We start from the raw sequence: 26,698 nt of genomic DNA on the forward strand, positions 1-26,698 counted from the left end.
GACACGTACTACATAACTGCAACATCCACAGTTCAAGTCCTGGCCGTGAGACCTTTGTTGAATGTCTTACCCTGCTCTCTCTCTCTCCACCTATTTTTCCTGTCCCTCTCTACTGGCTTTCAAAGGCAAAAAATGCCCAAAAAATAATGGAATTGAAAAAAGAAGGCTGACGTTGTTCAGAAATCTGTTTAATTGGTTGTTGTTGCAGCATGATATTACAATTTGGATATAAAAATAAGTCATGAAATAGATGTACGTTGAAAAACGTTTAAATGGTGTCACTCAAAAATACTTTATTTATCTAGAGGAAAATGCAACTGAAACTGTATTCGTTCATCTAGTGAGTAGACTTTTGCATTTACACTGCAATTGACTTTAATGTCAGCTAATAATATTTGACTTTTTTGAGAAAGGCCAATGTCTTATTTTGGATTCAAAGTTTAAAAAACCCACCACATTCATTTTAATGCCTGTTCATTTTTCCAGAGTCCGCTGAGGTTACGTGCGAACAGCCACTCTGTGGAGCGATCTCTGGGCTTCCACGGCAGCTGTGGCTCTCTACCGAGAGAGGCCAGAGTTCAGGCTGTTCCCAGGGCCAAAGGCAGCCCGATGCACACCTACAAGAGTGTTGAAATCACCAATGTCTGAACAAGCCTCAGCCATCAACATCACTCACGTTGTTACAATTGTTTACATTGTTTTTGTATTATAGTTGTTCACTATTGACAGTGACCTACACTCAGCATTGCTGACCTTTTACGATGAGATTGTCTTAAAGGGTTGTAACACTTCAATGAATAATTCAAACATATTATTATTTTGGGCAAATTAATAATAACATATATTCTGAACAGAGACCTGATGGAGCTGGTCATTTTTTTTCCAACTACATTTCCAAATGAGTTTTATATCATGAGTTTAGAGAAGGCTTAAGAGTAGCCTACAAAAATAACTGAACACAATGTTCTCCTTTGATGCCTTATATGAAATAGGTCTCACACTACTGTTGTTTACTGCTCCTCTCTTTTCAACTATTTCTAACGTGTCAGTTAACTTTTTTCATTGTTGCACATGTAAGTAAATTAATAATTGTGCTTGTGGAAAAAAGTCAATATAATGTGTTTTCACTGTAGAGATACATATTCACTGTTAAGGACCTGAACTGTGACATGTCAGCAGCTCTACATACCTGAGTGAGACATTGTTTGTGTTGGTCCTCAAGCTACTCTGGTCCTCTATTGGTCCATGCAAGTTCCCCATCACAATTAATATCATCACTAGAAAAGATAGTAGATCTTAGATTAAAACAACATTAAAAGATGTGAAATCTGGACACGTGGGGGAGCTAATGTCACCACAATGGCCAAGAGGTGCAACCGTTATGACTGCACACAAGACAATCTTTAACATGGGTTCTGTACTTTTGAAAACTGGTAAAATCCATATACTCATTAGTGTTAAATAATAGAATAATTTAATTAGTGAAATTTTGTTTTGTTGTTTTGATTTACATTTGACTGCAAATGTTGAAAACATTCATTATATGTGGGTGATATGTATATTAAACATACAGTTGAATGTTGGGTTTTGAAAGTGATAATGTGTCAAATTAAAGAAAATTGCCTCCACATACATTATACTGTATAAGCACTGAAAAAATAATGTTACTTGATTATGAACTCAATGGAGAGAATGTAATGGTATATTTTGTACAGTTTAATCATGTTTTATAACATACATTTCTATAAAGGTTTCTGTTCCTGAGCATGAAAACACACATATGAAATGTCACCACACTGTGTTCAGTTAAAAGCCTAAGGTTATTCCAAATAATAGAAACGCCACTTTCTGGGCGTCACCAAAGGCAAAGTTGTTTAAGCGGGAAGATTAGATCAGTTCAAACCTGTCAGATGGGAAAGACTTGAATGGTGTTTGTGTTAATATGACATTTACTCTCTCTCTCTTTATCCAGCTGTCAGAGTTTTTCATGTACGCCAACATTAAAGATGAAAATGCTGTCAACTGCTATATACACAGCGCAAGCGTGTTATTGTTATTTTTCAAGACAAAAGCATCAAAACCTCTGTTAACACATTAACCAGGGATGAAAAAATATTATCCGCTGAGACTTAAGTTATTATCTATGAAGATTTTGGAGAGATATATGTATGTTTGTATGTTATGTTTAAGTGCAGAGTGGTGTGCAGCTGTATGCACATATTTCCAAAATATATATGAATACATTTCACATTAGCTTGTTTTGGAATTGAATAATGCATCAGAATTTATGTTAGCGTTTGGCCTTAGTTTAAATGATTTTTCTTTTTAAATGAAAATTTTATTTAAGCTTTACCAAAGTCTCCTCCACTGGCTTCTGATCAGAGCAGGTGGTGGTTAGGGGGCCTTGAGAGAATGTTGCTTTTTCACAAGATTTATCTTGCACATCGGAGATCGAACCAGTAATCGTTTCTCTAACCTTTAGGCTACCACTGTCCCTATATAGTGAGGCCTGATATTAGATAAATTACATATTATCATGTCAGGTTACACACACTCTCACTGATCAAAGTTAATTCTTAACTTAGGAACAGCAGTTGGCAAAATCATTCTCACCACAAAGTCCACCCAGAGCCTTTAATTGTTTCACACAATCTTCCTCAGCAAATGGAGTTTGCCCAGTTGTGATGAAAATGTATGTTCACATTTCTATTTTTCTAAACACTTTAAAGACTAAAAAGTGAAAGTGGGAAAAAACTGAACTGCGAATTTGAACATCTACATCTTTGTAACTACTGGGCAACTTCATCTGATGAGGAAGACAGTGGTCTGGCACAGCTACCAAGTGGACTTTGTAGTGAGATTATTTTTGTCAGCTCTATCTTTGTTTGTGATGCTATAATGTGCTACTGTAACTGAATTTGAGTTGAATACTTGGACCACAGTAAGTCCCAACAATTGGTTTCCTACACAATCCAGGAAAGAACAAAGGGGATTACCTTATTTTCAAATAAATGATATTTTAACAATAACCTTTAAACCTGGAGTGATTAGTCAATGTAAAGAAAATGAATCAGCCACTATTCTGATAATTGATAGTTTAAGTCAAATGTGACCTATTTCTAGCTTCTCAATTGTGAGGATGTGCTGATTTTCTTTGACTTATATGTCTACTATGTAAACTAATATCTTTGGGTTTTAGACTGTTTGAAGATGTACCCTTGGGCTCTGGAATATTTTTAAAGACATTTTTCACTGTTTTCTGACAATTTGTAGACAAAAAAACCTGATGGGAACCTCTGCGTCTGAAACAAATGCAAAAGTGCCTTAAACCTGCATTCTTTCTAATAACCAGCAGGGGGCAACTCTCCTGGTTGCAAAAAGAAGCTGACTGTGTAGAAGTCTATGACAAAATGACCCTACTTCTCACTTGATTTATAACCTCAGTAAACAATTTCTTAATGAGTTTATAGTCTCAATTAGTTTTAAGTCTTCAATGCAGCATGTTCATTTTGTAAATGATGGTCCCATTTAGAGTAAAATAGATGATAAAGCAGGGGACGCTTTAGGACATGACTACCTTGTGATTAACAAGTCGCTACCACAGCAAACCTGTCAGGCATAGCAGTGCGCATACCTCCATAGCTCCACTATCTCATCTGAATATGGTCACTTCTGGTTCCAAAAAACCAAGACAGCCAAAATGCCAAATACAAATCTCGCGAGAGTATCGCAAATGTAGCCACAAGTTTGTCTACTAATTTGAACCCATAGAAGGCATACCCGTGCGGCGCTAGGACCAAGAGGAAATCAGGTCATAGACACACTTTACAACCAGGACACAAGAGGTTTCACTACGGCTGGAATTTGCACAAAGTTCTTGTGAACAATATTGTCATGTGTAGCGTTAAACAGTGTCGGGGAAAAAACACGCTTTGTGATTTTATCTTCAGTTGAACGAGGTATCGGGTGTTGCGTCTGTTGTCTTCTTCCTCTTTTTTCCCTGTGATCTTCCTGAAAACACCTGCGTGATTCAGGTAACTCACCGATGAAGAGGGAAGTCCCTGGGCATTGAGCGGTGAAAAGGTAAGGCCTCTTCAAGATCACCTTCACCACGAAGGTCTAAGACCAGTTCAATTTAACCAGAACTCGTAGATGGGTTGTAGCCTACGTTTCCCTTTATGAGGTGTTTGTGTCCGGATAAAATTCAGTGTGTGACTACTGTGAGTGGACAAGTCCTCCCTCTGAGGTCCCTTCCTACTTTACAAACAATGAAATCACTGGCTGAAGGACGGACACCCGTTTTAACCACTTTCCTGCACCAGTAACGTTCCACGTGGTTTATTAATGTCACTCATATAGTAACCTGATAGAAGTAGTAATTAGGTCTGTGATTATAACAAGAGAAAATGCTTTTTTTTAATGCTAGAAGTGTGCTTGTGTTAAACAAGACACACCCACGACGCCCAGCAGGCCTGCAACATACAGAAAAGCTCAAAAGTTCTGTGATGATGCAAAAGAAGAAAAGCAGCCATTTGAAATGACACAGAAGGTCAAACGGACATAGGCACCGACCACCACACTGTTATACCAAACTGTCACTATATTTTGGCGTTGATAATGATGGTAAAGTAGTCTACATGTGGTTCTATAGACATATATTACAAATATTGGCCACTGAGGAGGAAAACATGCACCTACTGTAAGTGGCAGGGTAATTTTGCAACACAGAGAAATCCGTTGGATGCTGTATTACATCTGAGATCAAACTACATGTACCAAAGTATGGACGCACTGACAAATATTTTCTCTCCTCATACTGGTTCCGGTATGTCATTTAAAGGAATAGTATATATGTCATTGCTCGCTTTTTCACACACAAAATAATAACAATAATAATAAAAAATTTGTGGGCACCTTTCATAGCACTCAAGGATACCTTACAGATTATAACAGTTAAAATACATTTCAAGGAGGCAATACAATAAAAAATCAAAACATGACACAGTTTAAAGATTAAGATAAAATAGAAGAGAGAAACATTTTTTTAAAATGCAGTTCATCATGAAGCTGGTGGAAGGTGAAATTATGTGGGGTAGGCCTTTTGAAATAAGTGGGTTTTGAGCAAAGTTTTAAAGGAAGATAGGGACTCTGTTGTACGAATGAATAGAGGGAGGGAGTTCCAAAGGTGTATCATTGGAATAATTTTTATGTAACCAGAGGTCAGGCACTAAAAACTGTCAGTGGCCTATGACTTAATAAATGTCACTGACAAAAAAACAGTTTTGACTGTGGATCCGTCATGTCAGAGCTGATATTTGATCCATTTAATAAAGTCTACTGAGCTAGAGTATTGAATCGGTGCAGAGTTTTACAGAGAGATACTTTATTTTACTTTTTTAAGACTCACAGAATGTGTGTGTTAGGGCTGAAATCAACATCTAAATATGAATAAGAATATTTTCACCAATATTAATATAACACAATATGGCACATATATTGTGCAAAGTAACCTTTAACTTTATCGGTTTCAATGTGATATTCTGTATTCCACTGGTACACATTATGTAACCCTATTTTCTTGATGGGATAGCATTCCAGTCACTCTTGGGTGTGGGTAATAAGCAGACTGGTTTCTACAAGACAGTAAAACATCCATCTTCACTTTCTCAGGCGTCATGTCTGTCTTTTCACATGTAAACCATCAACAGCACAATGGAGCTAAAATTAATTAAAGCCAGGGGACATGAAAAAGCAACCTATGTAAATTTTACACACAAACAATAATAATAATAATCTTTATTTGTAGAGCACTTTTCAAAAACAAGTTGCAAAGTGCTTTAACAAGTGTAAAGACAATAATACCTAAAAAACAATAGAATAAAATAAAAGGGATAAAATAAAATGAAATAAGATCGGGAAAGGCTCTCCTATAAAAGTATGTTTTAAGAAGGGACTTAAGAGTTCACTGACTCAGCCGACCTGATTTCCTCGGGCAGGCTGTTCCAGAGCCTCGGGGCCCTGACATCAAACGCTCTGTCCCCTTTAGTTTTCAGTCGAGACTCAGAAATATAACAAGTCGAGAGGCCATGAAGAGCTTTAAAAGTGATCAATAGAATTTTAAAGTCAATTCTAAAACATACTGGGAGCCAGTGTAGTGAAGCTAAAATAGGAGTAATGTGGTCATATTTCTTTGTTCTGGTTAAAAGCCTGGCAGCTGAGTTCTGGACAGTCTGGAGTCGATCAATAGATTTTTGGGTTAAACAGGTGAAAAGGCTGTTGCAATAATCCAGGCGTGATGAGATGAAGGTGTGTAAAATGGTCTCGGTGTCCTTAAAAGTTAACATAGATCGAATTTTTGCTATATTTCTAAGTTGATAAAAACATAATATTAGTGCTACAAATGAAAATGAAATGTTTAGGATTTGAGCAATAACAATAATAAACCCAAATATCTGAAGTAGTCCAAATTGCTTTAGTGGAATTATTTCTACAAAAACTATATAATTTATCACGGTCTATTGTTCACACTCAAAGAATTAAAGACAACTACAACATAATGTGTGCACTTAAGTTACAATTACAGACAAAACTTTCCACCTGTAAAACAGGTAAAAAAGTCCTTAATCATAATCTCAACTCAAGGTCTACTTACCATTTTTTTCTGGAGCTTTTGACCGTATCACACGGCCCTTATCAGCAGATTGAGTTTTCTAATTGAACGTTGCACGATTCTGTTGTTGAAATTGTTTGATCGACCCCAATGACTCATATTTGTAGCTTTCACTTACGTTTTCACGTTTGTTTGAAATCGGTAATTTGAACAACACAATTTTCTAAAACAATAACATGATATGATCGTATTGATATGATTCCACTGAAAGCTGATGGACAATAATTATCGCATATGGCACTGCTGTATTTATTCAGTGAATTTAATGTTGTTTTTTTTAAGGAGTTTTATGCGCAGCTGAGATTTAACAGTGTACACCAAACTGCTTAGTCTCCTAATTTTAATCACAGACAGCAAATAGATATCAAACCTTTTTAAGTTACGATATATTGAACATTTGTTATATTGTTATGGAGGATAATTACCATTATTGATTTATAGTCCAGCCCTATGTAGCTCTTGTTTCAACACTGTTCATCTGTGTGTCTGTCCTATCCTGACAATAGATCCGCTTGATAATGACAGATGCAAGAGGTTTTAACTGATTTACCAACTTGAATGGATGACCTATACACGGTGAAATTAACTAATTGTTTGTTTGGGACAGTTATTTTGGATTTAAGTTACAATGGTATGCTACATTTTAAACTCTCTAGGCCAGAGGTTTTAAAAACAACAACAAAAAAAAAAGATTCTGCTAACATGTTCATATTGGCAGTGGTGGCCTAAAGTTTAGAGGAGCAAACTTGTGACCAGCAGAATAAAACGGTGGGGAAAGCACCATTACTTGTATGTACACTGCTCAAAAACATAAAGGGAAAACTAAAATAACACATCCTAGATCTGAATGAATGAAATAATCTCATTAAATACTCCTTTCTTTACATAGTTGAATGTGCTGACAACAAAATCACACAAATTATCAATGGAAATCAAATTGATCAACCCATGGAGGTCTGGATTTGGAGTCGCACTAAAAATCAAAGTGGAAAACCACACTACAGGCCGATCCAACAATGTCCTTAAAACAAGTCAAAATGAGGCTCAGTAGTGTGTGTGGCCTCCACGTGCCTGTATGACCTCGCTACAACGCCTGGGCGTGCTCCTGATGAGGTGGCGGATGGTCTCCTGAGGGATCTCCTCCCAGACCTGGACTAAAGCATCCGCCAACTCCTGGACAGTCTGTGGTGCAACGTGGCGTTGGTGGATGGAGTGAGACATGATGTCCCAGATGTGCTCAATTGGATTCAGTTCTGGGGAACGGGCGGGTCAGTCCATAGCATTAATGCCTTCCTCTTGCAGGAACTGCTGACACACTCCAGCCACATGAGGTCTAGCATTTACTTGCATTAGGAGGAACCCAGGGCCAACCGCACCAGCATATGGTCTCACAAGGGGTCTGAGGATCTCATCTCGGTACCTAATGGCAGTCAGACTACCTCTTGCGAGCACATGGAGGGCTGTGCGGCCCCCCAAAGAAATGCCACCCCACACCATTACTGACCCACGGCCAAGCCGGTCATGCTGGAGGATGTTGCAGGCAGCAGAACGTTCTCCACAGCGTCTCCAGACTCTGTCACGCCTGTCACATGTGCTCAGTGTGAACCTGCTTTCATCTGTGAAGAGCACAGGGCGCCAGTGGCGAATTTTCCAATCTTGGTGTTCTCTGGCAAATGCCAAAGTCCTGCACGGTGTTGGGCTGTAAGCACAACCCCCACCTGTGGACGTCGGGCCCTCATACCACCCTCATGGAGTCTGTTTCTGACCATTTGAGCAGACACATGCACATTTGTGGCCTGCTGGAGGTCATTTTGCAGGGCTCCGGCAGTGCTCTTCCTGCTCCTCCTTGCACAAAGGCGGAGGTAGCGGTCCTGCTGCTGGGTTGTTGCCCTCCTACAGCCTCCTCCACGTCTCCTGATGTACTGGCCTGTCTCCTGGTCGCTCCTCCATGCTCTGGACACTACGCTGACAGACACAGCAAACCTTCTTACCACAGCTCGCATTGATGTGCCATCCTGGATGAGCTGCACTACCTGAGCCACTTGTGTGGGTTGTAGACTCCGTCTCATGCTACCACTAGAGTGAAAGCACCACCAGCATTCAAAAGTGACCAAAATACCAGCCAGGAAGCACAGGAACTGAGAAGTGGTCTGTGGTCACCACCTGCAGAACCACTCCTTTATTGGGGGTGTCTTGCTAATTGCCTATAATTTCCACCTGTTGTCTATTCCATTTGCACAACAGCATGTGAAATTGTCAATCAGTATTGCTTCTTAAGTGGACAGTTTGATTTCACAGGAGTGTGATTGACCTTGGAGTTGTTTAAGTGTTCCCTTCATTTTTTTGAGCAGTGTATTTTTCAGACTATTCCTGTTGTAATTAACAGGATATCTAGCTGTCAGGCCAGGTTTTATTTTACATGCCCAGAATCTGGAGCTTTTTTAATCTATTGGCCACTTCTAAGACCAGCACTAGTTTTATTCAAGACTTTTCTGATCATCTTTCATTTATCATGGCTGAAAATTGTATTTGGTAATTTTAATATACATGTCTCTTGCCCCTTCGGTCTTTTTTTTTTTTTTTTTTTTTTTTTTCTGCTAATTTTTCATAAACTCTAGTATTTTAATCCCAAACAGTCTGTTAAAAATCCAACACACAATAAGGGACATACCCTTGACCTTGTGCTGTCTCATAGTGTTACTGTCTCTGATTTTAATGTCTTTGATCCCAAGGCCCTCACGTCATGCTCCTATGCCGTATACCTGTATCTGATCTTGCTAGACGTTTCTGCAAAAGCATTATAGCTGCCTCTGCCTGATATACCCCTAATCAGAGGGGAAGAATATTTTTATTATATAACATATCAGACTATCCTTGATGGCGTCACCCATATCAAGATGAAATGGGCAAATGTAACACAATTAATGACTGTACCAGAGATTTAAAAGGAAGGAACGAAAATAAGAGACGAACTCAAGGTATCTTTTGATATCCTCAAAAGTTTGATGTGTTTCAGTGTGCAGTTAAAGACACAAGAACCCTTTTATGTTTCCAATTTGATTGTTAGTAGCAGTCACAATCCCGGGGTTTTATTTCAAACTCAGTAGTCAACCCTCCTAGCCAGCATATGGAAGCATCCACTGAGACTGAGACTCCACATCACACACAAGTATCTAGTAATCTCCTCACTGGTCCCCCTCTCATGTGGTGTTCCCTAGGGGTTAGTTCTTTGTCGTACACTATTATCCACTTATAGAATTTGCGGGTAGAATATTCATTTCCACTGTTATTTAATGTGGAGGATATGCAATTTTATGTTCAATTGGGATCAAGACCCGGTTCCAAAATTTCTCAAAACACGAAAATCAATAATGTTCGAGCTTATCCATACTGCTATCAAGACTCAATTCGGTTTTATTTTGCAACGCAACACACACAGAGCGAGAAGCTGTGCCCTCGTGGTAAAATAAGGTGAGTTAGCTCCAAACTACTGTAACGTAGATGACAGCTACGCTTGTTGCTGTAAGTACCTGCAATAAATCCTTCACAAGTAAAAACACAATAGGCTACTTTATCAATACACCCGCCTGTAAGGTTAAACATGTAGAAATGGTTAATTTAATCTAGGGATGAAACGATTACCGGTTTAATGGAAAAACACGGTAAAATTAAAACACATTTTAATTACCATGATACCCGGGTATGGTTAACCGTACCCATCATAATCTCACGGTAAACACTGTCCAGCATCTCCCAGAAGCAGGTGCGCATGCGCAGAATGCAACGTGGGTTTGTTTGGGTCAATGACAAGAAGTAGTTTTCAATATAAAACTTGTTGAAATGGTTTCAGTACATTTTAATAATTTTTGGCACATTTTTACAATACCGTGATAATACTGATAACTGTGATAATTTTTCCCACTATAAACGTGATATGAAATTTTCATAACGTTTCATCCCTAATCATCTGTCATCTCTCATCCTTTGTTTTATACACGCACAGCTAATGCTAGCTTGGCATTAACCAAATGTTAAAAACAAGCTAACGTTAAAAAGAAAGCTGTCTGTCTGGCGCAGACTGGTCTGTAGTCTTAAAAACTCAGCTGCTGGCTGAGACAAACCAGCCGCTCCTCCTTCTACCTGGTAACATTACCTGCAGCCAGCGAGAGAGGAGGAGGGACTGATACAGACTGATTCTTTCTAAACGTGACTCACTACTTGTGATGTCAGAAAGTTATTGAGTTACTTTGCTGTTGTCTAGAAACAACATTTAGCTGTATTTAAAATATTAAATTAAAAACAACCAGGCAGTTAAGTACACTTTACTACTTTAATACTTTATTGCAAGTGATATGTCATCTCAATATATAACGTTATCGCACATTGAATATTTTCCTCATACCGTGCAGGCCTACGTCATACCCCTTGGGTCTGATTTTACCAAATAACCATCACTAAATAATAGTAAAGTATTGATAAAGAATCAGATAGTTAAGCAGTCTCAATAAGGGTATCAATGTCAATAAAAATTAATGATCCCCATCCCTAATGTTGTTGTTGTTGTTTTTATCTTGGCTGTGTGCACTATTTTTTTTTTTTTTTAGTCGGTTCTGTAAAGCACTTAAAAAACTGACAACTAATGAAAATCCCAAATTCAGTATCTCCGAAAATTAGAATATTACTTAAGACCAGTACAAAAACAGGTTGTTTTAGAAATGTTGGCCAACTGAAAAGTATGAACATGAAAAGTATGAGCATGTACAGCACTCAATACTTAGTTGGGCCAGAATTACTGCAGCAATGCGGCGTGGCACGTAGTCGATCAGCCTGTGGCACTGCTCAGGTGTTATGAGAGCCCAGGTTGCTCTGATCGTGGCCTTCAGCTCTTCTGCATTGTTGGGTCTGGCGTATCGCATCTTCCTCTTCACAATACCCCATAGATTTTCTATAGGGTTAAGGCCAGGAGAGTTTGCTGGCCAATTAAGAACAGGGATACTATGGTCCTTAAACCAGGTACTGGTAGCTTTGGCACTGTGTGCAGGTGCCAAGTCCTGTTGGAAAATGAAATCTGCATCTCCATAAAGTTGGTCAGCAGCAAGAAGCATGAAGTGCTCTAAAACTTCCTGGTAGACTGCTGCGTTGACCTTGGACCTCAGAGAACACAGTGGACCAACACCAGCAGATGACATGGCACCCCAAACCATCACTGACTGTGGAAACTTTACACTGGACTTCAAGCAACGTGGATTCTGTGCCTCTCCTCTCTTCCTCCAGACTCTGGGACCTTGATTTCCAAAGGAAATGCAAAATTTACTTTCATCAGAGAACATAACTTTGGACCACTCAGCAGCAGTCCAGACGCTTCTGATGCTGTGTCTTGTTCAAGAGTGGCTTGACACAAGGAATGCGACAGCTGAAACCCATGTCTTGCATACGTCTTTGCGTGGTGGTTCTTGAAGCACTGACTCCAGCTGCAGTCCACTCTTTGTGAATCTCCCCCACATTTTTGATGTCTTTAGGGTCTTTAGCAATGACCTTTTGTGTCTTGCCCTCCTTGTGCAAGGTGTCAATGGTTGTCTTTTGGACAGCTTTCAAGTCAGCAGTCTTCCCCATGATTGTGTGGCCTACAGAACTAGACTGAGAGACCATTTAAAGGCCTTTGCAGGTGTTTTGAGTTAATTAGCTGATTAGAGTGTGGCACCAGGTGTCTTAAATATTGAACCTTTTCACAATATTCTAATTTTCTAAGATACTGATTTTGGGGTTTTCATTAGTTGTCAGTTATAATCATCAAAATTAAAAGGAATGAACACTTGAAATGTATCAGTCTGAGTGGAATGAATGTATACATTATACAAGTTTCACTTTTTGAATGGAATTACTGAAATAAATCAACTTTTTGATGATATTCTAATTATATGACCAGCACCTGTATGTAACCTGTACTGAAATATCCCAAGTAGATATTTCTTTGTCTTAAAGAACAATATGGAGAAAATAAATTAGAATCCATTGTTTTAAATGCAAGAATTTCTGGAAATGAAGAGGGCCTCACCCAAGTTTGGGTGAGGTCGCATTAAATTGTACAGGTGTGTGTGTGTGTGTGTGTGTGTGTGTGTGTTCCAATCTGTTCCTTTGTGATTTACTGTAGGCCTATTTCAAAATGAATGCTGAGTAATATATTTGCATGAATTGCTGCCAAGTCACTCTAACCATATCACTCCATTCTTTGAGTTTGAGTCATTCCTTTCAATGCAGCTGTCTTTCAGGTTCATGTTTGTCATGTTAAGACATGTGTGGTATCTTCTAAACTGTTTTCTCACCACACTCAGTGTTTTGTTGTTTAAACGGTTCTCCTGCTCTCTCACTCCTGTGGCTCAAAGATGTGGCAGTGTCAGCACACAAACCATGAAAGAATTAATTTATTCACAGATACAGCCAGTTTTATTACAGTGACAAATGACAACACAATGCAGAAAGTCAGTCAAGACACACTTTTTAGTTTGGTGACCTGACTCATGTTTTGCTTTGGAATAAATATAAGATATTACTTTATTAATCCCCTGTAGGGGAAATTTCGGTCGACATAGCAGCACAAAGGAATATAAAAGAAGAGATGCAGTATTGTAGAACTTTTAACATTATTTGCACTATACAATCAATAATAATTATTTACAACCAGATAAATATCTAAAATATAATCAGGAAAATCTGTCAGTTTGGTGCTGTGGTTACAAAAATGTGTTTCAATTAATTGGAAAACCATTCAAAATCCACATGCTGTGAACCCAAGCTCTTGGGGACAACTCAATATGTGTTTTGATTATAGGTCTTTCCTTGTGGTGATATATAATTTATAGTATGTGAGCCAAGTGACTAGAGATTAAAGAAAGTAACCTTTATTTAACCAGGCAAGTTAGTTTAGAAAAAATCCCATTTACAACCACTGTCTGGCAAGAGGGAAACATCCTTTTGAAGGGAAAGACAGGAATGAAGGGGTTTGATGAACAGGGACAATCAGATTAGTGAGACACATAAACGATACAAGAAGCATAACAAAACACAAACACAGACAAACTTCGCAACGGGAAACAAGGCAGCAACATATGATCAAATAGCACCATGGTGGAAGCAGTATGGAATGTAATTTAAAATGTTATGAGTGAATTAGAAAGATAAAACGGGCTATTCGGAAAACATTTGATTGTTTGAGCTCCTGCTTTTCTCTGTTCATGATTACAAACTGAATATCTTTAGGACAAGATATTTGAAGATGTCACCTTGGGCTTTAGGAACTGCAATGTGCATTTTTTTGGGGCCATTTTCTGACCGTTCATCAAGAAAACATCTAATTGATTGATCGAGAAATAATCAGCAGAGTAATAGATAATGAGAATAATCATCATTTGCAGCCCTACATGTGACTATACATCTAGTTGCTTGAACTTCCATGATGCTCCATTGAAGCAATGCCAGGTTTTTATTTGTTTATTGGGTAAATTAAGATCAAGAGATTAATGTAACCACTGCACAATTCTCTTTAATCTCAAAAGCACCATTCACTGTAACCACAAAGTATTTACCAGAGCCTTGTTATGTGGAGGTTTTTCTTACTGTGATGCACCTTGTACCTTCTGTTCGGCACACAACAGCACTCTACCATTTTATGACAGTATATCATTTTCCTCAAAGTGTTTTTTGCTTTAACATTTGTAAACAACTGTACAAAAAAAACTCTGTTGGCATGGCAACCAGTAATGTGAGGTGAGTGTGCTTAATGGCAGCACAATATGGCTACAACACATCTTTGTGGAATTGCATTACTTGAATCGTTTTAGATTATTACAGTGTGAGAGCTTTGCGGCTTTATGTCTCTTCTCACTGTGTTATTGTCTCTGTTGCAGTTTGTCCTGCAGGGATGTGTTCAAGTCGGGGTGTATGTGGCGCCAATAACCGCCCCAACAGACCCTCCAGCTCACAGGGCACCAGTTCAGGCGCACACTATGCCCTCTGCGCCCTGGGAGTGGGACTCATTGCTCTGGGTATTGTTATGATTGTGTGGACTGTGATACCCATGGATGGGGAGGCCTCAGGTGGCTCCCACACTCCATCAGACAACACCACCGCGGTGCCCGGGAACAATAATGGAAAAGCTACAGAGACCACTAAGTCTTCAACAGTGGCTATAGTGCTGGTTGGAGTTGGGGCAGCCATGTTGCTTTTATCCATCTGCCTCGGGGTGAGGAGCAAGAGGAGGACACGCACCAGAAGGAACCAGCCAGCGGCAACAGGAGTCCCCCTCGTGGATAATGTGGCAGAGGAACCGTGAGTAATAACTTTTTCTCTCCTTTTTTTTTTTTCTTTTCTTTTTTTTTCTTTTTCTTTTTTTAATTAAATGGTTTTAATTGCCAAATTCCTCCAATTTGAAATCTTTAAAAATATATTATACACTAAGGTATTTCTTTCCATGTCTTGAAACATTTCAAAATGGAATATTTAAAGCCACTTTGTTTAGCATTTGAATATTCCTTAACTGGGGCGCCATCTGGTAGTAGCCTTTCTCCGCAAACCACTGCCAGAGTGGATGAATTTTCCAAAGGGAAGGTATGCGATTTTATTGTGCTGGGATTGAGAGCATCCTCACCTATTTGGAATAACTGTGTGGTATGGAAGCACGTCAGCATAAGACGGGAAGCATCTGCATAAAAAATCATAGGCCAGGAGCTACCGTCTCTTGCTGAAATGTAGACCAGTAGACAACGGAAATAGGGACACAATGACTCCTCTCACCCTGCTAACCATCTTTTGAACCATCTCCCTTCTTTTAAAAGACTTGAAAGTATCAGAAGTAGGACAGCCAGGTTCTACAACAGCACAGAGGCCGTTCATGCTTTTCTTTCTCCTAAATCACTAATATGCTGTTATTGTTCCTGTCTGTGAGACATTGTATGGGCATGTACTGTAAACAGTGGTATACGTCATAGCTGGTTGTGGTACTTTTTCTTAAATGATTATGCATTTATTTATTAATTAGTTAATTCACCTTTATGTCCTATGGTGATCACTATATGTGAGGAGGGTTCTTGTTGTTTTTGTTTTGTGAGCTCACCAAACCAAATCAACATTGTTGAAATGGCAAAGTCTTGAACCATTTATTAACCAGTTATCATTGGGATTGTTTCATTTTTGTACAAACGAATACTTATGCCATCAGAATAATTTGAATCATGCAATAATCATATGCACATTCTACACATAGTAACTTGACAAAAAAAAAGTTTTAAAAAAGCGTAGTTCATACATTCGCTAATTTAACATGTAATTTATAAATATAGGGTCTGTGTCTTGGATCATACGTCTTTGCTGAGAAAATCCCCAATTGTTGTCACATAATTTGTTTTCTTTAATATTATTAAATCTAGGCACTCATGTGGTCCTGCTGTCATACTGCAGAGATTCTTTTAAAAGCATCAAGCTAATTATAATAAAGTAAAATCCTTAAATCAAGATTTTTCACTTAGGTTCACCTCTTGCATCTATTTGCAGAGCTGCAGACCCAAACACATTCAGCGTGCCAAGTTATGAGGAGGTCGTTGGCAGTGGCAACTACCCTGTCCGCCAAAGCAACCTTCGCAACAGCACCTCCCAGCTGCCGTCCTACGAGGACATCATAGCCGCTGTGGAAAATGAGGGTGCAGAGCCTGGTAGCAACCCCACCGAGGAGGCCCATCCTAATGATCCCACACCAGCTCCAGCTCAACCTGCCACTGAGATATCAAACCCCAGCTTGTCCGTCCGCAGCAGCAGCCGTGCCAGTCGTTTGCTGAGGCCCCTCCGGGTGAGAAGGATTAAGTCAGACAAACTGCACCTCAAGGACTTCCGCCTCCAAATCCGCAGCCCCACGCAGAATCCAGTGACCATTGAACCCATCACTCCGCCACCGAAGTATGAAAATAAGATGCCTGAATTAGGGTAGTGTCTTTCACTTATTGCCTGTTCCCGATGAATAAAAATATCTCTGAGAACCCACTCTCAAGGTTGGTATTAAGTAGGTTAAATGTGGCTGCGAGCAGCGTGATGGAGGCCGTGCAGACACTCTTTAAATGAGAAGATTTCAAGTGAATCCCTTGTTCTTTTTCACTGAAGCTTGTGACATATTTATTGTGTTATAATGCATAATTAAATCCATGTGAAAGGATAAGCTGTCTGAGTTTAGATTTTGATTTAAACATTGTTCCATAACTTATATCAAACACAGGACAGCCTTTCAGTTTTATTTAGTTATTTAGATGTTTGTTTGTGAAGTTGTTTTTAAATCTGTTGTCTTAAGCAAACTGAAAATGATATCCAATGTGAACTGTCAAATATTGGAAACAGTGGGAACAATTATAATCTACTGTTAATAACCTGTGACAGTAAAACCAGAAGTAAAAGTCTGAAGTATTGGATAATCTGGTGCGGGATGTGACATTAACAATTAGACATGCATTGCTTAGGATTCAAGGTGTTTAGATGTTTAAGGTATGCTGTAATGTTTTTGTTTTTTTTAAGTGGTGAATAAATGCTTGTCTGTTTCATTTAGGATCATTTCAAGATTTTATATTTTTATCACAAAATGTCACTGAAAATGAGTTTGATGCCACGATCAGTAGAAGCAAGTGGATCTACTAAATACAAAGTAAACCAAAAGCCAATGTGTCACTTCTGTGCCCTTGCTGGTGCTATTCAAACACACAAAGGTTACTGCTCCATTTCTGATGATTTGTATTGATTGTGTGCTCTAAATTTGATGGAATTGTATTTATTTTGAAAAGATAAATATTCTTTGTACTTTAAGCTAATAAAATATAATTGTAGATGTTTGCTTTGTTGTTTTCATTGTTTTTGTCATCATGACAAATTCCTCTCCGTTTGACTTTGATCAATTTCTATGTGTTACCATTCAATGGTTGATATTTAGCGCCATCCAGTGGTTACAAAAGGTTAAAGACCAAAGAAGGTAAATTCAAATTTCAGGTTATTTGGTAAGAATAAATGAGAACAAGGAAATAGTAGTACAAAGTGAAAAATAATTGCTAATATGAGGAGAGGTGTTATCAATGCAAGAATCAATGTGAAGTAAATTGATGAGCCTTTCAGATCAGATTTATGTAGACTTTATAGGTTTAATATAGAATTTATATCTACCTTTATGAGCTGTGTGCATGTTCTCCCCATGTCCGCGTGGGTTCTCTCCGAGTGCTCCGGCTTCCTCCCACCATCTAAAGACATGCAGGCTAGGTTAATTGGTGTCTCCCAAATTGTCCTTAGGTGTGGATGTGAGTGTGAGTGTTTGTTTGTGTGGCCCTGCGATGGACTGGCGACCTGTCCAGGGTGTACCCCACCTTTTGCCAGATGTAAGCTGGGATTGGCTCCAGCCCCCCGCGACCCTTACTTCCGTAAGTGGAAAATAATAATTGTTATATTAATAATCATATGGTATCTTCATAATTTTACACAAATTGAACTTATACAATGATGCTTACTTGAGATTTTTAACACATTTGAAAGCATAGAATAGGACACAATTAAAAAAAACTGAACAATATATGTTTGTATATAATACAAGTTTTCACTTTTTTAAGTCTGAAATTGTCTAACGTGTGATGCTAATGACTGCTGAGCTTAATTTACTTAAATTATTCAAGGATTTTTTTCTGGCCTATAATGCAGGAACACAACTTTATTCCTCTGATAGTTTGCCATCTGGACTTTGGTCTGTGCTTATTAAGATTGTACTATTTACCCTACTTGTAAAAAATAAAATAAAAATACAAAATACATTTAAATGACTAAATACAAATATCAAAAGAAAAACTGTTCGCGAAACATTTCGCTGTGTGATATACTGTTATACATTATACTATTAGATTATCAGTGCTGATGCATTCATGGGCTAGTATGCATTTTACTGTTGTATTTGGTCGAGGTGGAGCAAACTAACTGATTTATAAACTGCTGCGTAGTCTATGCCACAGCTTCATATTTCATGAGTTAAGTCTGTAAAGTAATAGCTACCAAAGGTAGCCTAATAAATGTATTGAAGTAAACATATTTCCTATGAAATGTACTGAAGAAGTAGCATAAAATGGAAATACTCAAGTAAAGTAGCCTAAGTACCTCAAATATGTACTTAATAAAGTAATTGACTATTAATATAGTTACCTGCATCTTACTACTGTTTCAGTTAAACCTTATTAGCAAATATATAAATACAATATATATTACATCATCTCATTCTAAATTTACATGTTCAAAGAAGTTTAAAAAATGCGGAACTTCAAGGTTCAAATATTTGACTTATCAAAGTTTATTTTTATATTTCCAATATTTTAAACAACATTTTCCTAAGCTCCACCCTCCCCTCGGTTTAGAGGGATTTCGTTTTTCTTTTTTTAATGTGCAGCTGCCATGTAGCAGAGGGAGGAACAGCTGGCTGAGGGAAGAGCCAGCCCGGGGAGTCAGTCACATTCCTGGCTGGGATTCAATGACTGAACCAGACACAAACAAACAGAGAGAGAGAGAGAGAGAGAGAGAGAGAGAGCGCGACTCACACAGTGAGTGAGTGGGGAGACAGACTGAGAGTACGCCAGACGGAGCAGACGAGGCATATTTCGAGCGCACATTAGGAGTGCGTAAAACCGCAGGAGCGCAAAGAAACACAGTACCCGGTAATTGTGCGTTGGATAATTCGCGTTTTGAGTCTAGGAGTTGTCGACTTTAATTGCGTCTGCTTACAGGAACAGCCCCTATGAATTCAGCAGCCGTCGGTTTTCTGAATGGACGCACTGGGAAGCTTCTCCGATGACATGGAAATACGCGTTATTGAGCGTGTAGCCGGATGCTGAGGACGCCCGATCCTATAAGTGAATTTCAGCTTTCATTTTGAGTTTTGAAATCTCCTCTCTAACCGGCAACAACATGGAGGGCACGAGCTTTCAGCACCATCCCGGACTTCAGCAAACTCTGAAGCAGTTTCATCTGAGTTCCATGCGCTCTCTCGGCGGACCGGCTGCGTTCTCCGCTCGGTGGCACCAGGACTCACTCTTCAGTAAAGATGGAAAATCCGCAGAGATGATGCTTACCCTGCCGGCCCAGACACCTCCAGTAATGTCCGGTCCACTTTTCATCCCGTCCGACCGCTCCACAGAGAGGTGCGAGACGGTCCTGGAGCGGGAGCCCATCTCCTGCTTCGTGGTCGGCGGTGAGAAGCGCCTCTGCCTGCCGCAGATCCTCAACAGCGTCCTGAGAGATTTTTCCCTCCAACAGATCAACACGGTGTGCGATGATCTGCACATCTACTGCTCCAGGTGCACGGCGGACCAGCTGGAGATCCTCAAAGTGGTGGGTATCCTGCCCTTCTCGGCTCCGTCCTGCGGGCTGATCACTCAGACGGATGCTGAGCGCCTCTGTAACGCTCTCATCTACGGCGGTACTTACCCTCCTCACTGCAACAAGGAGTTAGGCTCCCTGGAGTTGGAGCGAACCGAGAAGAGCTTCAAAGTCTATCATGAATGTTTTGGTCGGTGTAAGGGCTTGTTTGTCCCGGAACTGTACACCGGCCCGAGTGCCGCCTGCATCCAGTGCATGGATTGCAGACTCATGTTCCCCCCTCACAAGTTTGTGGTCCACAGTCACAAGAGACTCGAGAACCGGACAGTCCACTGGGGATTCGACTCTGCCAACTGGCGGGCCTATGTGCTCTTAGACCAGGACTACAGCGGGAAAGAAGAGAAGAGTCACCTGGATCAGCTGCTTAAAGAGTTAAAAGGAAAATATGACCTGATGGGCAAGCGGTCCCATATATCATGCAGGGTAAGTCTCTTCTGTTTCACCTCGTTATTACTTATTGGTTTCGAGGTGTTTTGTATCTGTGTGGATATTTCAACAGCCTTAGGCCTACTAATTCATTTTGAGGAGACTAGTCTCTGATTAGGCCTGTCTCTGTCTTCTCTGATTGATTGTTTGTATCTGTAAGTGTTGCCAGTCTTATAAGCATCCCCCTCAACAGAGTTATTGCATATCACATGCCACACATATCACATCTTACTGTATCTGTCTCCAATAATCCTGTACTGTGAAACACCTCAAATAAAGCCTCATATGTCTGAAAGAGGACAGCGAAGCATCTAACCATCAGCTGACACCCATGAGCATCCCTCCAACACCCCACCACCCAACCTCCAGGGTTACCCAAGGGCATCTGCATTTTGATAAATGTAGTCCCGATGATATATTTTATTAGTGTGAGAGAGGAGAGGGGGGCAGGGGAGCCCATTATGGTGCCATGAGATGGGGATGGGGGTAAGAGTTTAATGAGGTTTGGGATATGGAAATGTATGGAGAGGTATGGAACGAAAGAGAGAGAGAGAGAGAGAGAGAGAGAGAGAAGGGGTTGTGACTGGACAGGATAAGAAATGAGTTTGTAGTGTGTGTGTGTGTGTGTGTGTGTGTGTGTGTGTGTGTGTGTGTGTGTGTGTGTGTGTGTGTGTGTGCTGCTGTCTAGGCTCCTTGCGTGGGTCAGAGATGTTTAGTATGGACAAAGGGCCAGGAGACGAGGTGACTGTGCAGTCACAGAGCAGCTGTTGTGTGGGACTCTGCTAATGAGTGGACATCTCTGTATGCATCACCATGGTGCTGCTCCAGTCTGAGCAGCAGCCAGGAGATGTCTCAGAGGGAAATCTCAGAACTCGCTTTAAAGGATGCTTCTAAACTAAAATGTTTTTGGCTTATCGAAACATGAAATGATGACAGGGGGAAGGTTATCAGTGATAGCAAATATGAGGTTGTTGATTTACATCTTTTGTGTATTTAAGTCTCCTTGTGAAGGTCCTGATGGCAGCACACAGCTGATTTATATCGTGTTTTCCTATGAGCTGGACACAGACTCCTGACAAAATCTTTGTACAGTCAAGAAATATCTGTCTGTACAAAAAAAAGTCTTGCACCTGTGGCTAATTTCTTCCTAACTGCCGTCAGCAGTTCTTGATGTATCACCTGTGAGTTATATATTTTCTCACAAGGGTGAGTCCTGCGCTGATAGTCTTACAGTGTGTGTAATACACTCAGGCTGAGCATCATGGAGGGTGCATGGCGGAGGGGGCAGTGCATGTTTGCTGTGGTTCACTGTCAGTCGTGTCCCAGTTAGTAGACAGGGCTGGTCCTCGGGGAGCTGCACACCAGCGCTCTCCCATACATCAGCCTGACAAGCCAAGCTGCCGAAAGGCCGGACGGGGGCTCGCAGACCATGGTTGGCTTGTCTTACCCATGAAACAAAAACTCAATGTTATCGTTCTGCCTCAGCCTCCCTCTGATGTTAGTGTTTTATTAATAAGAAAGAGCCTCAAAGGTTACCTCCTCTGCCTGTATCGTCTGTCTAGACTCCCACCTCATTTACTGTACATGGTGGTTGGTGCAGATAACTCCTGAGAAGATTATTGCTGATGTAGCATGTGTTTTCTGTGGAATCGTTTTGAAATGCAGTTTGCAAGAGAGATTTAAGTGTGATTTAGAATTATTAAAAATTAAAAAAATTTTAAGGGGCTGTGAATGTAGAAAGTGAAATATAACCAGTCATTTTTGCAGCCTCCTCACAAAAGCAGAAGCCGGATCAGAGGAGGGAATGATCCCGGTGAACCGTTGTGTCTGTTTTGCATCAAATCCAGCATTTGGTCATTTAGCTCTTTGTCTAATGTGCAGATGAGGGCAGATTGCTGAGAGGAGGTTGCAGACTCTGTTATTCAGAAGACGCAGGCGGTGTGTGTGTGCGTGTGAGCCAGGCCTTGACATGTGTTGTCAAATGTCCGTGACCCCTGACCTTTCCCCAAAGACACTGACCCAGCCTTCCCCCATTCTTTTCACACCATCCAATCACATGCCCTTGTGTCCAGTCCACTGGCCAGATGGCTGTCTGATAAAGGATGGAGGGATATACAGTGGATAGATAACAAACATTACTCTTAGCTTTCAGTAAAACATCACAACTTTGTAATGCGTACGGTGGTCTTTATTTCAGATCATGGGTGATTGTTTTGCTGACATGCGGCCAAAAAAATTTACATTTCATGGAAACTTGAATTTTAAGTCCAAATCAGATGATTTGTTCCACTGTGTTGAAACTTGCGTGTATTAATTCAAATATTAACTTTTCTGATTAGTATGAAAATCGTCAAGACAGAGGATTTGAATTGCAAATACTTTTTTCCCCCTTCCAAGTCAAATACTTCTGAGCATTAACTGTTAAAAAAATAATAATAATAAATCCCTAGGAAGTGAGGGCAATGTGATCAATCATCTGACTGAGTGGAGAGTAAACGGGGGTTCTGGAGAATTGTATGGACCCTCCTTAATGGAATGGATATTAAAACCATCCAACTGAGGCCAATTTATGCCATTTTTCATCCCATTGTTCTCCTCACTCGATGAAATTAACCTCAAACCTGGAGCAAACCAATCAAGTGTGTATCGAAGGGTAAAGGACTGTGTGTTTTCAGGTAATAGCGGTTATTGAAAGAGAATGAATGAAAGAAATATACCTCTTTCTCCATCAGGTAACTGTGTGTTTGTCTCCACTTGCACGTGGGTGTCTTTATGTATAGCGAGTGTGTTTGCATGTTTTCAGGCGAGTGTAATGACTGGATCAGCTTTGCCGGGCCAGATTAAAATGAGCTCTCTGTCGGCTCATTTCCATTCCCATCTGTCTGCTGACCTCCAGGAAGCCCTGAAAGCTGACATGGTGCATCTCTTTGGTCCTTGATGGGCCTGTTTGCCCAGCATTGACCCAGTCAGCTATAAGACCCAACCTACGCACTTCACCATAAAACCCATTGAGTCAGTCGCATTTGGTTCATATTTAGCACATTTCTAAATCACATGTGAATGTTTTTGGTACTTTGTTGCTTATGTTTAATTTGACTTCTTCTGAAAGCAGTTGCCTGACTTCCAACACCCCCACACCCACCCCTCACCAAAGTGCCACCTCCCCACTGACCAGCCCCTGTCAGATGACCATCACTTGGTCTTTGCAGTGACTGCTGGATGGAGTGCTTTAGCCAAAGCAGGGATGGGGTGTCGAGGCAAAGGGGTGCAGGAGCTCCCAGGGGTTGTGGCCTCCATTCTGGCTGCGGTGACCCCATGTTAAAAGGGCGTCAGCTGGGGTTCTGTCATGGGTGATGTGTGCGAAAGACCTCCCGCCTCCTTTGTTTGAGGACCAGGCTTTCAGAGTCTGTGAAGTGCAGCCATTTCTCTTTGTCAGTGCCTTGTTTCTTTAGGTGCTGTGTGGGTAGGTCTGTAACCTCCAGCCTTTCCCAGGGTGGGAAATCCACACTTTTGAGTTTGTGACTGGTTTCCTGGTTATGTGCTCAAAGACTAACTGGAGCCTGTAGTGGTGTCTGCATGTCTCAGAGAGGTAGGGCTGGGCGATAGTTCAATATTCAACTTTCAGCAGAATTATTTTGCAGTGTTATGATCTTATCATGACATTGTCACATAAGTGTTCTTCAAGTCATTAATTCTCTGCAAGTTATAATTAAAATCTAATAAAACTAGATATTTAAATTTTTGTTCAATCAAATTTATTATTTTATAGATGATTCTGAATACATTCAATGAATACAATCATGCACTATATTCTTCAGTGTATGTCAGTATTGGAATAAAATTAAAATAATAAAATAATAAAAATAAAATTATTATTTTAAATTTGTTACTGTTTTTATTTGTTTAGATATGTTTGAGAGCTGGTCATTATTGCTTTTGAACATTATACATTTGAACAAATTTCTTCATAAAGATAGCTGATATATTTGCAGTGGTGAAAGAAATATTCACATCCTTTACTTAAGTAAAAGTGTACTTTAAGTTTTACAAGTTGAAAGCAAAGGTACTCATAATGCCAGAAAATGACCCCCATTATAATATTCAATTGACCCTTCGCTAAGACACGCTCTCTGTAGTTACTGTTGCCAAGTCCGACAAACTGGATCTGACGGCCTTTTGTCATGGCGTTGCCACTGTTTATTACTGCACTCGCTGGAGAAATATTGATTAATTTTTGGAAAAAACTATCTCAAAAAGATGCAGTTTTGCAGTTGCATTATACATTTGAAGGTTGTAGTCAGGCTGTCAAACTGACTCAAACTGATGTGAAAAAAATAATGATAGAAGCTAAAGCCTACCGATTACACAGTACAAGTGAACCACCATATCACCTGACTACTGAAAAAGAGGACAACGATATTAAGGGTCAGCATTGTTTCTGTACAACTGGGTAGGTCTCTGGCCACTATTACAAGCATTAAAAAACAGAGCAGTTATAACGTTACATTCAGTAGTAAGTTAGCTAGCGTTAGCTAACTAACATTACATTAGAACAATCCACAGCCGACATTTTTCTGGATTTGTTTTAGGTTTTTGAAAGGGAATAAATCATACTTCTCCTTTCAATGTCTCTGGGTACTGACTGTAACTATTAAGTGCCCCAGGAACAGTGTTTCAATCTTAAATAAATGCGGCAAAAGAAAGCTAGAAAACTACGCCTTTTACATTAGAGTCAATGGAGCACAGCCATGAACGTGTCCTCAGTTAGAGCGAGACCTATACTGCGCTGTGAAAGGCCAGCCGTGTGTTCGGGGCGTGGCTTAGCGAAGGGTCAATTAATTAAATGTTTTGTATGTAAAATATCTTGTTTGGTATGAATACTGTCGCTTTAAGAAGATATTTACACACAAAATTTATGAGGAAACTCATTAGTGATGTATACAAGGTGACTAACCAGGTAGCGGATTTCATGGTTAATTTAACTCAGTCAAAAATAGATGACTTATGAAAATCAGTGCTTACAAAGTCAAATAGCATAAACGTAGTTAGTAAAAAAAGACCTATATATATGTCTACACAAATACGTGTGTGTGTGTGTGTGTGTGTGTGTGTGTGTGTGCAGGCATGTTAGCGAGTTAATTAGATTATAAGAAAGCCTTTCCATGAAAGTGGGTTTTGTAGAGACTACTGAAAGAAGATACTGATTTTGCAAGTCTGAGTTAGAAACAAGATGTTGTGACTTTATTGTATGCAACTATTTAAACCACAAAATCAATATTATGGCAATATACTGTATAGCCCAACTCTATTTCTGATCTTCTCATGTGGACAGTGTTTTTCTCCATTCCTCTCTAAACCTCCATGACACAGCACAGAGCTAATGTGTGAAAGACTTCTTGTATAACTCGTGGAGTGAGGGAGGAAATGATTAGTGTTGATCAGTGATGATGAGATGAGGGAGGAGATGAGCACTGGCTGTGACTGCATTCAACAAACCAGTCAGTCAGTCAGTCGGTCCGTTAGTGGTAGAACAGATGTCTGTACTGGGTTAGTGTTATTCCACAATCATCATCAATTCCTCTTCGATCACCTCCTGATTTCCAGCTCTGTGATTAAGAGGCAGGCCCATCTGGTGCAGAGACAGGAAATCCTGGAGTCTGCATCTGCTGCTGGCTGAGTTACTAAGCTGCTGCAGTCGGGGAGGGGTGTTTAAACTCTGATAATCCTACATAACCCCTGGAATGCAGAGACCACAGCGCACATCAAAACTGTCATCTTCTCTGGACAGCATCTTCAGGAAACACAGATAGACTGAATGTCAGCCATGGACTCTCTCCTTCTCTGGCCCACTCAGAGCATCCTTGCAATTTATAACCAGTCCCTCTGGAATTTTGTAATTAGAGCATGAATTAGATATACTGTAGAGAGTATGGAGAAACCAACAGTGCAATTGCACATATCAATTCAAGTGCTTTTCTGATGAGACTTTTGAGGCCAGAGACATGAGCAGGATTGCAATATTTATCCCCTTAAATTTTCTCTCTGTTTCTCCTTAATGACCTGCGGCTCTAAGCTACATAACTGTTAGACCACATTGGAGATGTGCTAATGGAACTTCAGCCAGAGCAGAAGTAGGCCCTGCTGGTGCCATATGACAAATTGGCATGCTGC

At 40.0% G+C, this 26,698-nt stretch overlaps 3 protein-coding genes and 1 long non-coding RNA gene across 9 annotated transcripts in view; 3 read left to right on the forward strand and 1 right to left on the reverse strand.

Annotated features, from left to right (window-relative positions):
• Positions 1–2,037, forward strand: part of kaznb (kazrin, periplakin interacting protein b) — a 110,214-nt gene extending 108,177 nt beyond the window's left edge. For 4 of the 5 annotated variants that reach the window (XM_038696480.1, XM_038696481.1, XM_038696482.1 and 1 more), the window contains one exon: positions 487–2,037. In XM_038696480.1, the coding sequence (XP_038552408.1) occupies positions 487–648 (162 nt within the window). In that variant the 3' untranslated portion in view covers positions 649–2,037. The remainder of the gene's footprint in view (positions 1–486) is intronic. The other variant, XM_038696479.1, reaches the window with a different exon arrangement.
• LOC119886026 lies at positions 173–4,177 on the reverse strand. Its single transcript, XR_005441417.1, has 3 exons — positions 4,044–4,177; positions 1,190–1,277; positions 173–617 (listed from the first exon to the last, which is right to left on the reverse strand). It is a non-coding gene; the product is annotated as an uncharacterized LOC119886026 (long non-coding RNA).
• On the forward strand, positions 3,796–17,533 carry tmem51b (transmembrane protein 51b). The gene is made up of 3 exons (XM_038696488.1): positions 3,796–4,083; positions 14,575–14,995; positions 16,217–17,533. Exons 2-3 carry the CDS (start codon positions 14,589–14,591, stop codon positions 16,644–16,646), a joined length of 837 nt encoding a protein of 278 aa, XP_038552416.1. The 5' UTR covers positions 3,796–4,083; positions 14,575–14,588; the 3' UTR covers positions 16,647–17,533.
• A 1,730-nt stretch (positions 17,534–19,263) lies between these two features.
• Positions 19,264–26,698, forward strand: part of skib (v-ski avian sarcoma viral oncogene homolog b) — a 31,425-nt gene continuing 23,990 nt past the window's right edge. The window contains exon 1 of one of the 2 annotated variants that reach the window (XM_038697049.1): positions 19,264–20,524. In XM_038697049.1, coding sequence (XP_038552977.1) covers positions 19,631–20,524 — 894 coding nt within the window. In that variant the 5' untranslated portion in view covers positions 19,264–19,630. The remainder of the gene's footprint in view (positions 20,525–26,698) is intronic. The other variant, XM_038697047.1, reaches the window with a different exon arrangement.

This window comes from Micropterus salmoides, unplaced genomic scaffold (assembly GCF_014851395.1).
Source record: "Micropterus salmoides isolate LMB-PRFRI ecotype aquatic unplaced genomic scaffold, ASM1485139v1 Ms_hic_scaffold_4, whole genome shotgun sequence".
Lineage (NCBI taxonomy): Eukaryota > Metazoa > Chordata > Actinopteri > Centrarchiformes > Centrarchidae > Micropterus > Micropterus salmoides.